Below are 14,758 nucleotides of genomic sequence, written 5' to 3' on the forward strand. Positions count from 1 at the left end.
AGGTGAGGGCCCTCGGAGTGTGGTGTCAGGAAAACAACCTCACACTCAACGTCAACAAAACTAAGGAGATGATTGTGGACTTCAGGAAACAGCAGAGGGAACACCCCCCTATCCACATCGATGGAACAGTAGTGGAGAGGGTAGCAAGTTTTAAGTTCCTCGGCATACACATCACAGACAAACTGAATTGGTCCACTCACACAGACAGCATCGTGAAGAAGGCGCAGCAGCGCCTCTTCAACCTCAGGAGGCTGAAGAAATTCGGCTTGTCACCAAAAGCACTCACAAACTTCTACAGATGCACAATCGAGAGCATCCTGGCGGGCTGTATCACCGCCTGGTATGGCAACTGCACCGCCCTCAACCGTAAGGCTCTCCAGAGGGTAGTGAGGTCTGCACAACGCATCACCGGGGGCAAACTACCTGCCCTCCAGGACACCTACACCACCCGATGTCACAGGAAGGCCATAAAGATCATCAAGGACATCAACCACCCGAGCCACTGCCTGTTCACCCCGCTATCATCCAGAAGGCGAGGTCAGTACAGGTGCATCAAAGCTGGGACCGAGAGACTGAAAAACAGCTTCTATCTCAAGGCCATCAGACTGTTAAACAGCCACCACTAACACTGAGTGGCTGCTGCCAACACACTGACACTGACTCAACTCCAGCCACTTTAATAATGGGAATTGATGGGAAATGATGTAAATATATCACTAGCCACTTTAAACTATGCTACCTTATATAAATGTTACTTACCCTACATTATTCATCTCATATGCATACGTATATACTGTACTCTATATCATCGACGGTATCCTTATGTAATACATGTATCACTAGCCACTTTATACTATACTATGCCACTTTGTTTACATACTCATCTCATTTGTACATACTGTACCCGATACCATCTACTGTACCTTGCCTATGCTGCTCTGTACCATCACTCATTCATATATCCTTATGTACATATTCTTTATCCCCTTACACTGTGTACAAGACAGTAGTTTTGGAATTGTTAGTTAGATTACTTGTTATTACTGCATTGTCGGAACTAGAAGCACAAGCATTTCGCTACACTCGCATTAACATCTGCTAACCATGTGTATGTGACAAATAAAATTTGATTTGATTTGATTTGATTTTTGAACAGTCTTTCTAGACTCCATGTTGGATCAACTAGTATACAGTAGAGAACAGTCCTTCCAGACTCCATATTAGATCAACTATTATATAGTAGAGAACAGTCCTTCTAGACTCCATGTTAGATCAACTATTATACAGTAGAGAACAGTCCTTCTAGACTCCATGTTAGATCAACTATTATACAGTAGAGAACAGTCCTTCTAGACTCCATGTTAGATCAACTATTATACAGTAGACAACAGTCCTTCTAGACTCCATGTTAGATCAACTATTATACAGTAGAGAACAGTCCTTCTAGACTCCATGTTAGATCAACTATGATATAGTAGACAACAGTCCTTCTAGACTCCATGTTAGATCAACTATTATACAGTAGAGAGAACAGTCCTTCTAGACTCCATATTAGATCAACTATTATATAGTAGAGAACAGTCCTTCTAGACTCCATGTTAGATCAACTATTATACAGTAGAGAACAGTCCTTCTAGACTCCATGTTAGATCAACTATTATACAGTAGAGAACAGTCCTTCTAGACTCCATGTTAGATCAACTATTATACAGTAGACAACAGTCCTTCTAGACTCCATGTTAGATCAACTATTATACAGTAGACAACAGTCCTTCTAGACTCCATGTTAGATCAACTATTATACAGTAGAGAACAGTCCTTCTAGACTCCATGTTAGATCAACTATGATATAGTAGACAACAGTCCTTCTAGACTCCATGTTAGATCAACTATTATACAGTAGAGAGAACAGTCCTTCTAGACTCCATGTTGGATCAACTAGTATATAGTAGACAACAGTCCTTCTAGACTCCATGTTGGATCAACTATTATACAGTAGACAACAGTCCTTCTAGACTCCATGTTGGATCAACTAGTATATAGTAGACAACAGTCCTTCTAGACTCCATGTTGGATCAACTATTATACAGTAGACAACAGTCCTTCTAGACTCCATGTTGGATCAACTAGTATATAGTAGACAACAGTCCTTCTAGACTCCATTTTGGATCAACTAGTATACAGTAGAGAACAGTCCTTCTAGACTCCATGTTGGATCAACTAGTATACAGTAGAGAACAGTCCTTCTAGACTCCATGTTAGATCAACTAGTATATAGTAGACAACAGTCCTTCTAGACTCCATTTTGGATCAACTAGTATACAGTAGACAACAGTCCTTCTAGACTCCATTTTGGATCAACTAGTAAATAGTAGACATATCAGTTCATTGTATTGTTATTGTATTTATTTTGTTTTCTTTTCATTCTCTTGGTTTTATCATGTGTTTGACAAGGTAAACTGCATAAGCAGGAAGTAGTTTGTTATTGGATAGAAGCTAAAGGAGCAACCAAACTGTATCTACCATGTAACATACTGTATCTACCATGTAACATACGGTATCTACCATGTAACACACTGTATCTACCATGTGACATACTGTATCTACCATGTAACATACTGTATCTACCATGTAACATACTGTATCTACCATGTAACATACTGTATCTACCATGTAACATACTGTATCTACCATGTAACGTACTGTATCTACCATGTAACATACTGTATCTACCATGTGACATACTGTATCTACCATGTAACATACTGTATCTACCATGCAAAATACTGTATCTACCATGTAACATACTGTATCTACCATGTAACATACTGTATCTACCATGTAACATACTGTATCTACCATGTGACATACTGTATCTACCATGTAACATACTGTATCTACCATGCAAAATAATGTATCTACCATGCAAAATACTGTATCTACCATGTAACATACTGTATCTACCATGTAACATACTGTATCTACCATGCAAAATACTGTATCTACCATGTAACATACTGTATCTACCATGTAACATTCTGTATCTACATACAAACATACTGTATCGTAACATACTGTATCTACCATGTAACATACTGTATCTACCATGTAACATACTGTATCTACCATGTAACATACTGTATCTACCATGTAACATACTGTATTGTAAAATACTGTATCTACCATGTAACATACTGTATCTACCATGTAACATACTGTATTGTAACATACTGTATCTACCATGTAACATACTGTATTGTTACATACTGTATCTACCATGTAACAAACTGCATCTACCTTGTAACATACTGTATCTACCATGTGACATACTGTATCTACCATGTAACATACTGTATCTACCATGTAACATACTGTATTGTAACATACTGTATCTACAATGTAACATACTGTATTTTAACATTCTGTATCTACCATGTAACATACTGTATCTACCATGTAACATACTGTATCTACCATGTAACATACTGTATTGTACCATACTGTATCTACCATGTAACATACTGTATCTACCATGTAACATACTGTATCTACCATGTAACATACTGTATTGTACCATACTGTATTGTAACATACTGTATCGTAACATACTGTATCTACCATGTAACATACTGTATCTACCATGTAACATACTGTATCTACCATGTAACATACTGTATTGTACCATACTGTATCTACCATGTAACATACTGTATCTACCATGTAACATACTGTATTGTAACATACTGTATCTACCATGTAACATACTGTATCTACCATGTAACATACTGTATTGTAACATACTGTATCTACCATGTAACAAACTGCATCTTCCTTGCAACATACTGTATCTACCATGTGACATACTGTATTGTACCATACTGTATCTACCATGTAACATACTGTTTTGTAACATACTGTATCTACCATGTAACATACTGTATCTACCATGTAACATACTGTATTGTAACATACTGTATCTACCATGTAACAAACTGCATCTTCCTTGTAACATACTGTATCTACCATGTGACATACTGTATCTACCATGTAACATACTGTTTCTACCATGTAACATACTGTATTGTAACATACTGCATCTACCATGTCAGATACTGTATCTACCATGTAACATATTTGCCCTTTTCATCATATTTTTGCTCTGTGCCCTCGGCATGACGCCTGGATGTGACAAAGACCTTGTATGACAAACGGCCAGTACAATGAGATTTGGAGACGGTGCTTGGTGACGACAGGAAGTAGGTCTTCCTGTCTCAGTTTCTTGTGAAAAGTGCTGAGGGGAGAGCTTTGGCACGGGGGAAGGGGTCTGTGCTCCGTCCGAGAGGATACAGGCCAGGACACGGTGTGATTTGTTGGCTGGCCCCCTGACTGCCACTGGGGACGTGCCCCCCCCCCCCCCCCCCCCCCCCCCCAGGGGAATCAGTTGAGCGGGTCCCCAATGCGGTAGCAACGAAGGACCGCGTCCACCACCGTCCACCTCTGTTACTGGAGCCAAATTGTTTGTTACACATCCTGATGGGAGTTTTGTGCTATAGAAAACATTGGTGCCAGCGAGTTGTCCTCTCTTTGCCCCGAAGAGAGACGACCAAGGAGAATCCTAGTTAGCAGTACAGAGAGACGACCAAGGAGAATCATATTTAGCAGTTCAGAGAGACGAACAAGGAGAATCCTAGTTAGCAGTTCAGAGAGACAACCAAGGAGAATCCTAGTTAGCAGTTCAGAGAGACGACCAAGGAGAATCATATTTAGCAGTTCAGAGAGACAACCAAGGAGAATCCTAGTTAGCAGTTCAGAGAGACGACCAAGGAGAATCATATTTAGCAGTACAGAAAGACTACCAAGGAGATCTAGTTAGCAGTACAGAGAGACTACCAAGGAGAATCCTATTTAGAAGTTCAGAGAGACGACCAACGAGAATCCTGTTTAGCAGTTCAGAGAAACGACCAACGAAAATCCTAGTTAGCAGTACAGAGAGACGACCAAGGAGATTCATATTTAGCAGTTCAGAGAGACGACCAAGGAGAATCCTAGTTAGCAGTTCAGAGAGACGACCAAGGAGAATCCAATTTACCAGTTCAGACAGAGAACCCAGAAGAATCCTATTTCTCACAGATCCATCTGTATTTATAGGAACAGTCATAGTCCCACCATTCTCCTGTGTCTGATGACCAGGAGTAGAAATACACACAGTTCTCTGCTCCTCCACCATTAGGGTCTTTACTGTTCCAATACCTGTAGAAGAAACAACACAGAATCAGACTGTCCACTGTTCCAATACCTGTAGAAGAAACAACACAGAATCAGGCTGTCCACTGTTCCAATACCTGTAGAAGAAACAACACAGAATCAGGCTGTCCACTGTTCCAATACCTGTAGAAGAAACAACACAGAATCAGACTGTCCACTGTTCCAATACCTGTAAGAGAAACAACACATAGAATCAGGCTGTCCACTGTTCCAACACCTGTAGAAGAAACAACACATATAATCAGGCTGTCCACTCCAAACCTCATACTCCAGACAGTGATGTCATAGTGACACAGAATTCATTAATGTCTTACTTTCTGGTCAGTGGTGTGTCGTCCACCCATTTCCAGGTCCCCTCAGAAACAGAGTCAGTCAGACCAATCCAGACATAGTTCTTTACACCGCATAACCAATTGACAAATGTCTGTAGTTGTGGGAGAGAGACAACATTGTTAAAACATAGTCATTACTGCTCGTTATCTCTCTCTCTCTTTTTTTCTCTCTACGTCACACACACACCTGATCGTCTTCGCTCTTGATGACCACCAGGTCTGCTCCTCTATTTCTGCAGTCCTGTCTGCTCTCCTCCCAGGATTTTGTCTCAGTAGAGACGTAATAACAACTGCTACCAAGCTTCTTCCATCCGTCCGGACACACTATAAGTTGAACATTTCTTGCTTTAGTCACGTTAATACAACAATGAATTAAGTATCAATCAGACAGTCAAGGAAGAAGGGACACTAACTAATGGACGGTATGGAAGTCCGCTTTTTTCTCACATATTTCCTTTAATGTAAGTTGAATTGCCTGTTTGTACGTGTCATGTGAACTGATAACAGAACAGACATTAGCCAATTTCACTCACCTTTCTGAACTAAAGATTGTTTCAGACATTCTGCCTCTTTTTGTAGCTGGTCTCTTTCTTCAGTCAGGGTGTTGTTGCTGGTCTGCAGCTGGTCTCTCTCTTTGGTCAGGCTGTTGTTGTTAGCCTGTATCTGGTCTCTTCCTGCAGTCAGGGTGTTGCAGCTGGTCTGTAGCTGGTCTCTCCGTTTGGTCAGGGTGTTATAATTGGTCTGCAGCTGGTCTCTTTCTGCAGTAAGGGTGTTGTTACTGGTCTGGAGCTGGTCTCTCTCTTTGGTCAGGGTGTTGTAGCTGGTCTGTAATTGGTCTCTCTCTTTGGTCAGGGAGTTGTAGCTGGTCTGTAGCTGGTCTCTCTGTTTGGTCAGGGTGTTGTAGCTGGTCTGCAGCTGGTCTTTTTCTGCAGTAAGGGTGTTGTTACTGGTCTGTAGCTGGTCTCTCTCTTTGGTCAGGGTGTTGTAGTTGGTCTGTAGCTGGTCTCTCTCTTTGGTCAGAGTGTTGTAGCTGGTCTGTAGCTGGTCTCTCTCTTTGGTCAGGGTGTTGTAGCTGGTCTGTAGCTGGTCTCTCTCTTTGGTCAGGGTGTTGTAGCTGGTCTGTAGCTGGTCTCTCTCTTTGGTCAGCGTGTTGTTGCTAGTCTGTAGCTGGTCTCTCTCTTTGGTCAGGGTGTTGTAGCTGGTCTGTAGCTGGTCTCTCACTTTGGTCGGGGTGTTGTAGCTGGTCTGTATCTGGTCTCTCTCTTTGGTCAGGGTGTTGAAACTGGTCTGTAGCTGGTCTCTCTCTTTCGTCAGGGTGTCGAAACTGGTCAATTGGTTTCTCTCTGTGAAATAATACAATCAACAACCAAGATAAAAGTGGAAAAGTTAATGAGACATGACCCAGACTGATGTCAATTTCAATTCCAGTCAATTCAGGAAGTACACTGGAATCATTTTCAATTAGAAACGTGTGGAATTGGAATTTGGTGTGTTTTCTAAATTGACTGGAATGTAAATGTAATAGAACCCTGGTTGTTACACCACTGATGATGAAGAATGTTTGAGTGAGAACATATCAAACTCACGGTAGAGTAACAGGCCTATGATCCAAGCCAGTAGGAGAACACACAGCAGCCCCAGACACACTGCAGCAGTTGGGAAATGTCTCTTCCACCTCCAAAGATACACTGAAGTACATAATATTATCATTAGAACTTGATCAATGTATATACATATGTTTTTCTTTCCAGTTGCTCTTTGAATCACTGAGGGAAATACACAAGGAACATGGAACAGAACACCAGAACTGAGTTCCAGAACCTCACATGTTCTACTGCTTGACTTCCAGAACCTCTAACAGAATATTTGCTTAAACATGCATGAGTTCAGGCACCCAAAATGACTGCCGGAAGCTATTTCAATCACGATCAAATTCCATTTGTTAAGTACTTCATAAAACAACAGGCGTATGCTAATAGTGAAATGCTGACCCATGGGTCATTTTCCAACAATGCAGAGAGAAATAAATATAAATACAGACGAGGATTAAATAACGAATAGCATTAACAAGTAAAAAATAACATGGGCTATATAACAATACATATACGGGGAGTAACAATACATTGTCGATGTGCAGGGGTACAAGGTAACCCGGAAATGAATTTACCACCATTTTGTGTTAGTCTGAATGAAATAAAAAATTGTTGTCACTCTCCTGGAAATATGTTTTTAGAAATGTTTACAAATTAATATAATAATAATTATTATTATTCAACCTCTAAATACGTTCAGGAGTAAACATTTGTAAACATGTGTTTAACAAGTCACATAATAAGTTGCAATAATATCCCTTTGAGCATGGTGAAGTTATTACACGTTGAATGGTGTATCAATATACCCAGTCACTACAAAGATACAGGTGTCCTTCTTGCCGGAGAGGAAGGAAACTGCTCAGGGATTTCACCATACGGCCAATGGTGACTTTAAAACAGTTTTGGAGTTTAATGGTTGTGACAGGAGAAAACTGAGGATGGATCAACATTGTAGTTACTCCTCAACACTACTTGACAATGTGGAAATAAGAAAGCTGTCCAACATAGAAAATATATGGCAAAAAATGTGGCAAAGAAATTAAAATGTTGTCCTGAATACAGAGTGTTGTATTGGATTTTCCCAAAACATAACACATTTGAGTACCACTCTCCATAGTTTCAGGATTAAAAAAAAGAAACAGACTGGAATTAACCAGGCAAAATCCTAGAGGAAAACCTGGTTGTTTGATTGCCACCAGACACTGGGAGAAAATTTCACCTTTCAGTTGGACAATAACCTAAAACACAAGGCCAAATCTACACTTGTAGCGCCCGATGCCGGAGTTGAGAAGCAGGTACGGGGAGTCAAAATTTAATAAGGAACAGACATGAAGTAAGACAGGCACAGAGTCAGCACACGGGCAGAACAACGTCATTCGACAGTCACTGCAGAAGCGGGGGAATACGCGGGACGGGGAAAGGCAGGAGTGCGTAATGCTGGGGAGCCTGGCGCCTTCGAACACCAGGATGAGAAGGGAGCAGGCGTGACAATGCTGGAGTTTGCAGAGTTACATTTTTTTACCTTTATTTAACTAGGCAAGTCAGTTAAGAACAAATTCTTATTGAACATACATTTGTCATATTTTATTGTCATATTTTTAATAACTTGTCCATAAGGCATATGTTTTGTCCATTTGCAATATGATATCATAGGAAGTCAAAAGTCAGTGAACCATTGCCAAATGCCATAAGAAGTGTCCAAATGCAATATGAAAGTATTGAAAGTGCCAAATCAGGATGTTTTGTCCATTTGCTATGTACGATCATAGGAAGTCGGTTTTCAAACCCAAAAGTCAATGAACCATGTCCAAATTGCATTTATACTGCCCAGATGAAATAAAGCACTATGCTAAGCCATGAATCAACCTAGATGGTCTATTTGTCATGTATAAGGAGGGAGAAGTGGGACTCTGTTGTTTTTTAACGATTTTTTGAAAAATGTCCAAATGACCAGGGGCACGGGTGGAGGGTGCTCCCTCACCAACCGTGGACCCCTTGCACCCCCCTAAAGGCATTAAAAACAATTTAAAAAATGTGCTTCTGGTAACCTTTTCCAATCACCCGGTGCACGGCTGTCTATTTGCAACATGTTCCAATGGGCATTTACCATCACAAATTTGACATGCTCAAAAATTATGCAGAAATGCAAAATTGACTGGCCCGATGAACTCGGGATGGCCGGGCAGTGATAGTGGTTCCTCTCCATCACTCGTTGTGTTGATTTCATCATCTCCATTTGGTGTTGTTTTTGCACTGTTGAATCATATTGCAAATGCACTGTGCATTTGCAATATGTTTCAATGGGCATTTACCATCACAAATTTGTCACTGTTTAAACATATTGTAAATGGACAAAAGTCAGCCATCAAGTCACTGTCCATCAGTCAATTAGACATCAAACTGATACAAACTGACACCACGTCCACTTTTTCCAACTTGTTTTGAAGCCAACTATCACATATTTCAGAGCAGGCCCAAAATTCACAGAGCTTTCTGTTTAAAACATAATTAAAACATTCAAAATGTAGCTACGTTCTGCGGGTTCAGTTCTGACATTATGTGTAGACCTAGCTGAGGCGACCCCGAATCCCAAGTTTTGGCTCGATAGGTAATTTGGAGCCTGAGCCGCGACCTTAATTGGTGCTGAAAATCCACATTTTCCAGGCGTTGCTACGGGGTCCTTGAATGAGCTATCGGACAGAAACGTTAGGGTCCGTCTCTATGGGCCGAGGCAGTTTCAATGCACCTAGTCTTGCGACTCTGGGCCTTTTCTAAATGTCGTCATTTTCGTGAAGGTGAAAATGAATTGAAGTTATTGCAAATGTACGAGGCTTTTTCTGGGTCTGAGAACCTTCTAGAGCCACATAACTCACCGTGCACTATCGGCAATGTATTCCTATGGGGAGAGAAGTCATTGCAAACTGTTTGCTAAGGGTTAATACCACAAAGTCAAGGTTAAGCTTGCACAGATCGGGAGGACCTCATGAACATTCTTAAAGTTGAACTGTGCTTCTAACCGTAACGGTTCCCCCGCTGTCCCCCAAAAGCACCTGAAATTTTAGGGCCACGCTTCATTTTATACCTATTTTTTCACGGTCGCTGCGCTCAGACCGAGCAAGCTACGGTCAAGCAGGGCATCTCGTTGAACTCGGCACGGCCTAGGCTCTGAGTTTCTTTAAGCACCGCACTGTGTCACTCCCTCCTTGCTGTGTGTTTGTGTGTGTGTGTGTGTGTGTGTGTGTGTGTGTGTGTGTGTGTGTGTGTGTGTGTGTGTGTGTGTGTGTGTGTGTATGTGTGTGTGTGTGTGTGTGACGTTTGTTGGGAGAAATGACTGATTTACAGTTCATCCTAATCACACGTGAAGTTTTGAAAATATCTGATATTTTTTCACTATTTTAACTATTTAGATTCCGGTTGAAGCTGAAAGTGAACACATATCCTCCTTGGGGTCAGAATATTGAATTTGTATATTGAGTCTTTACGTTAAGAACTGACTTATTTACAGAGTGTTGAATGAGTGTGTGTTATTTCAGAAATCAAATTACGTAAATTACGATAGAATAATGGCTGTTTCTTTTTTTCCTGACACTGTAGATTCGTGTACTTTGACATGAAGCGGTCAAATTAGCGCTCTATTTTCGTTTTTGACCTTTAATCCCAGGAAAATGGCCTTAACTCAAAAAAAGCGTTGAGGCCTCGACACCATCGTGTTCGGGGCCAACTCCCCATTATGCCAAACCTATGCTCACCAAGTTCCGTCTTCAAAGTCTTTTCCGTTTAGGAGAAATGGCCGTGTCGTAATTGGTGATGTTTTATACATTTGCAATAAGATTCCATTCGTCATCTGGAAGCGGAAAAATGACCAAAATGTAAACATTTTATGAAACGACAACCGAATGCCCGAGAGACTTCGTTCAATGACTTCCTGGGAGATCTGGCCCAGCTGCACGGCCTGCCGCGCAAATGCCGAAAAGTGCCCTTCTGCGTGTAATCTTCTGACCCACTGGAGTTGTGATACTATGAATTGTAAGTGAAATAATTGTTGGAAAATGTAAACAATGTAAATGTAAATGTTGGAAAAATTACTTGTGTCATGCACAAAGTAGATATCCTAAACGACTTGCCAAAACTATAGTTTGTTAACAAGAAATTTGTGAAAGTGGTTGAAAAACAACCTTTAAATGACTCCTAAGTGTATGCAAAGTTCTGACTTCAACTGTATGATGTTCTGAAATGTGAACACAGAAATATTGGACATCAACTCATATTATGGTGGTGATTTGACAAAATTACAATCATGGTCTTGAATTGGACTCGCATTTTACTGGTCTTGGTCTTGACTCGGTCTCGCCCCCCCCCACCCCCTCCCGGTCTCGGTCTTGACTTGGTCTTGCCCCCTCCAGCCCGGTTTCCGTCTTGACTCAGTTCCCCCCCCCCCCCCCTCCCGGTCTCAGTCTTGACTCGGTCTAGCCCCCTTCAGCCCGGTCTCGGCTCAGTCTCAACCCCCTCCCGGTCTCAGTCTTGACTCGGTCTCGCCCCCCCCACCCCCTCCCGGTCTCGGTCTTGACTTGGTCTTGCCCCCTCCAGCCCGGTTTCCGTCTTGACTCAGTTCCCCCCCCCCCCCCTCCCGGTCTCAGTCTTGACTCGGTCTAGCCCCCTCCAGCCCGGTCTCGGCTCAGTCTCAACCCCCTCCCGGTCTCAGTCTTGACTCGGTCTCGCCCCCTCCAGCCTGGTCTCAGTCTTGACTCGGTCTAGCCCCCTCCAGCCCAGTCTCAGTCTTGACTCAGTCTCGCCCCCTCCCGGTCTCAGGCTTGACTCGGTCTAGCCCTCTCCGGCCCGGTCTCAGTCTTGACTCGGTCTAGCCCCCTCCAGCCCGGTCTCAGTCTTGACTCGGTCTAGCCCCGCTCCAGCCCGGTCTCAGTCTTGACTCGTCTAGCCCCCTTCAGCCCGGTCTCAGTCTTGACTCGGTCTAGCCACCTCCAGCCCGGTCTCCGTCTTAACTCGGTCTAGCCCCCTCCAGCCCGGTCTCAGTCTTGACTCTCGGTCTAGCCACCTCCAGCCCGGTCTCAGTCTTGACTCGGTCTAGCCACCTCCAGCCCGGTCTCAGTCTTGACTCGGTCTAGCCACCTCCAGCCTGGTCTCAGTCTTGACTCGGTCTAGCCCCCTCCAGCCCAGTCTCAGTCTTGACTCAGTCTCGCCCCCCCCCCCCCCCCCCGCCCCCTCTTCCCGGTCTCAGGCTTGACTCGGTCTAGCCCTCTCCAGCCCGGTCTCAGTCTTGACTCGGTCTAGCCCCCTCCAGCCCGGTCTCAGTCTTGACTCGGTCTAGCCCCGCTCCAGCCCGGTCTCAGTCTTGACTCGTCTAGCCCCCTTCAGCCCGGTCTCAGTCTTGACTCGGTCTAGCCACCTCCAGCCCGGTCTCCGTCTTAACTCGGTCTAGCCCCCTCCAGCCCGGTCTCAGTCTTGACTCTCGGTCTAGCCACCTCCAGCCCGGTCTCAGTCTTGACTCGGTCTAGCCACCTCCAGCCCGGTCTCAGTCTTGACTCGGTCTAGCCCCCTCCAGCCTGGTCTCAGTCTTGACTCGGTCTAGCCCCCTCCAGCCCAGTCTCAGTCTTGACTCAGTCTCGCCCCCTCCCGGTCTCGGGCTTGACTCAGTCTCGCCCCCCCCCCCGCCCCCTCTTCCCGGTCTCAGGCTTGACTCGGTCTAGCCCTCTCCAGCCCGGTCTCAGTCTTGACTCGGTCTAGCCCCCTCCAGCCCGGTCTCAGTCTTGACTCGATCTAGCCCCGCTCCAGCCCGGTCTCAGTCTTGACTCGTCTAGCCCCTTTCAGCCCGGTCTCAGTCTTGACTCGGTCTAGCCACCTCCAGCCCGGTCTCCGTCTTAACTCGGTCTAGCCCCCTCCAGCCCGGTCTCAGTCTTGACTCTCGGTCTAGCCACCTCCAGCCCGGTCTCAGTCTTGACTCGGTCTAGCCACCTCCAGCCCGGTCTCAGTCTTGACTCGGTCTAGCCACCTCCAGCCCGGTCTCAGTCTTGACTCGGTCTAGCCACCTCCAGCCCGGTCTCAGTCTTGACTCGGTCTAGCCACCTCCAGCCCGGTCTCAGTCTTGACTCGGTCTAGCCCCCTCCAGCCCGGTCTCAGTCTTGACTCGGTCTAGCCCCCTCCTGCCCGGTCTCAGTCTAGCCCCCTCCAGCCCGGTCTCAGTCTTGACTCGGTCTAGCCCCCTCCAGCCCGGTCTCAGTCTAGCCCCCTCCAGCCCGGTCTCAGTCTTGACTCGGTCTAGCCCCCTCCAGCCCGGTCTCAGTCTAGCCCCCTCCAGCCCGGTCTCAGTCTTGACTCGGTCTAGCCCCCTCCAGCCCGGTCTCAGTCTAGCCCCCTCCAGCCCGGTCTCAGTATTGACTCGGTCTAGCCCCCTCCAGCCCGGTCTCAGTCTAGCCCCCTCCAGCCCGGTCTCAGTATTGACTCAGTCTAGCCCCCTCCAGCCCGGTCTCTGTCTTGACTCGGTCTAGCCCCCTCCAGCCCGGTCTCAGTCTCGAACACAACACTGATGAAAACTTTCTGAAAGCGCTGTACATATAGGTACGGGTAAAGTTACTAGGCAACAGGATAGTAGACAAGAGCAGCCGAGTGTGTGTGTGTGTGTGTGTGTGTAGGGGTGTGTGTAGGGGTGTGTGTAGGGGTGTGTGTAAGGGTGTAAGTATGTGTCAGTGTCTAGCATTAAACGAGGATAAACTGTTACCTGAATGTTGTTCACCAGCTCCATCCTTCTTGCGGGGCATGATGGGTCTTTTGTTGTTGTAAATATGATCATCAATATCCATGGTCTCTATTTCATTAGGTTCTTCGTCTTCAAATCCATTTGTGTATTCATAGATTCCCTTTGACATCTTGATACGCTTGTGCTCCCCAAATAAACATCTACTCTTTTAACTTCTACTGTTGTATCTTCTACTGTTGTATCTTCTACTGTTGTATCTTCTACTGTTGTAACTTCTAAAGTTGTATCTTCTACTGTTGTAACTTCTACTGTTGTATCTTCTACTGTTGTATCTTCTACTGTTGTATCTTCTGCTGTTGTAACTTCTACTGTTGTATCTTCTACTGTTGTATCTTCTACTGTTGTATCTTCTACTGTTGTATCTTCTACTGTTGTAACTTCTACTGTTGTATCTTCTACTGTTGTAACTTCTACTGTTGTATCTTCTACTGTTGTATCTTCTACTGTTGTATCTTCTACTGTTGTATCTTCTACTGTTGTAACTTCTAAAGTTGTATCTTCTACTGTTGTAACTTCTACTGTTGTATCTTCTACTGTTGTATCTTCTACTGTTGTATCTTCTGCTGTTGTATCTTCTACTGTTTAACTTCTACTGTTGTAACTTCTACTGTTGTATCTTCTACTGTTGTATCTTCTACTGTTGTAACTTCTACTGTTGTAACTTCTACTGTTGTATCTTCTACTGTTGTAACTTCTACTGTTGTACCTTCTGCTGTTATCTCAGTTGTAGGTTTGTGTCTGTTCGCTGCACAGCTGGAGTCTCTGTGTGACTCAGTCTAATGTCAGAGACAGTTTTA

At 44.1% G+C, this 14,758-nt stretch overlaps 1 protein-coding gene across 1 annotated transcript; it reads right to left on the reverse strand.

The window, feature by feature from the left end:
* Positions 1–4,152: 4,152 nt before the first annotated feature.
* Positions 4,153–14,473, reverse strand: LOC118936847 (uncharacterized). The gene is made up of 6 exons (XM_090209876.1): positions 13,923–14,473; positions 7,184–7,285; positions 6,131–6,940; positions 5,785–5,921; positions 5,580–5,689; positions 4,153–5,250 (listed from the first exon to the last, which is right to left on the reverse strand). Exons 1-6 carry the CDS (start codon positions 14,068–14,070, stop codon positions 5,118–5,120), a joined length of 1,440 nt encoding a protein of 479 aa, XP_090066002.1. The 5' UTR covers positions 14,071–14,473; the 3' UTR covers positions 4,153–5,117.
* Between the last annotated feature and the right edge of the window lie 285 nt (positions 14,474–14,758).

The sequence above is a fragment of the Oncorhynchus mykiss genome, chromosome 19, assembly GCF_057628025.1.
Source record: "Oncorhynchus mykiss isolate SJ-2025 chromosome 19, ASM5762802v1, whole genome shotgun sequence".
NCBI classification, from domain to species: Eukaryota; Metazoa; Chordata; class Actinopteri; order Salmoniformes; family Salmonidae; genus Oncorhynchus; species Oncorhynchus mykiss.

Coding starts and splice junctions, on each gene's coding strand:
- LOC118936847 (XM_090209876.1), bottom strand. CDS start 14,070: ATGTCAAAGGGAATCTATGAATACACAAATGGATTTGAAGACGAAGAA. Junction 5,690..5,784: donor TCAAGAGCGAAGACGATCAG/GTGTGTGTGTGA, acceptor CCACAACTACAG/ACATTTGTCAATTGGTTATG. Junction 5,251..5,579: donor GACACACCACTGACCAGAAA/GTAAGACATTAA, acceptor TTTCTTCTACAG/GTATTGGAACAGTAAAGACC.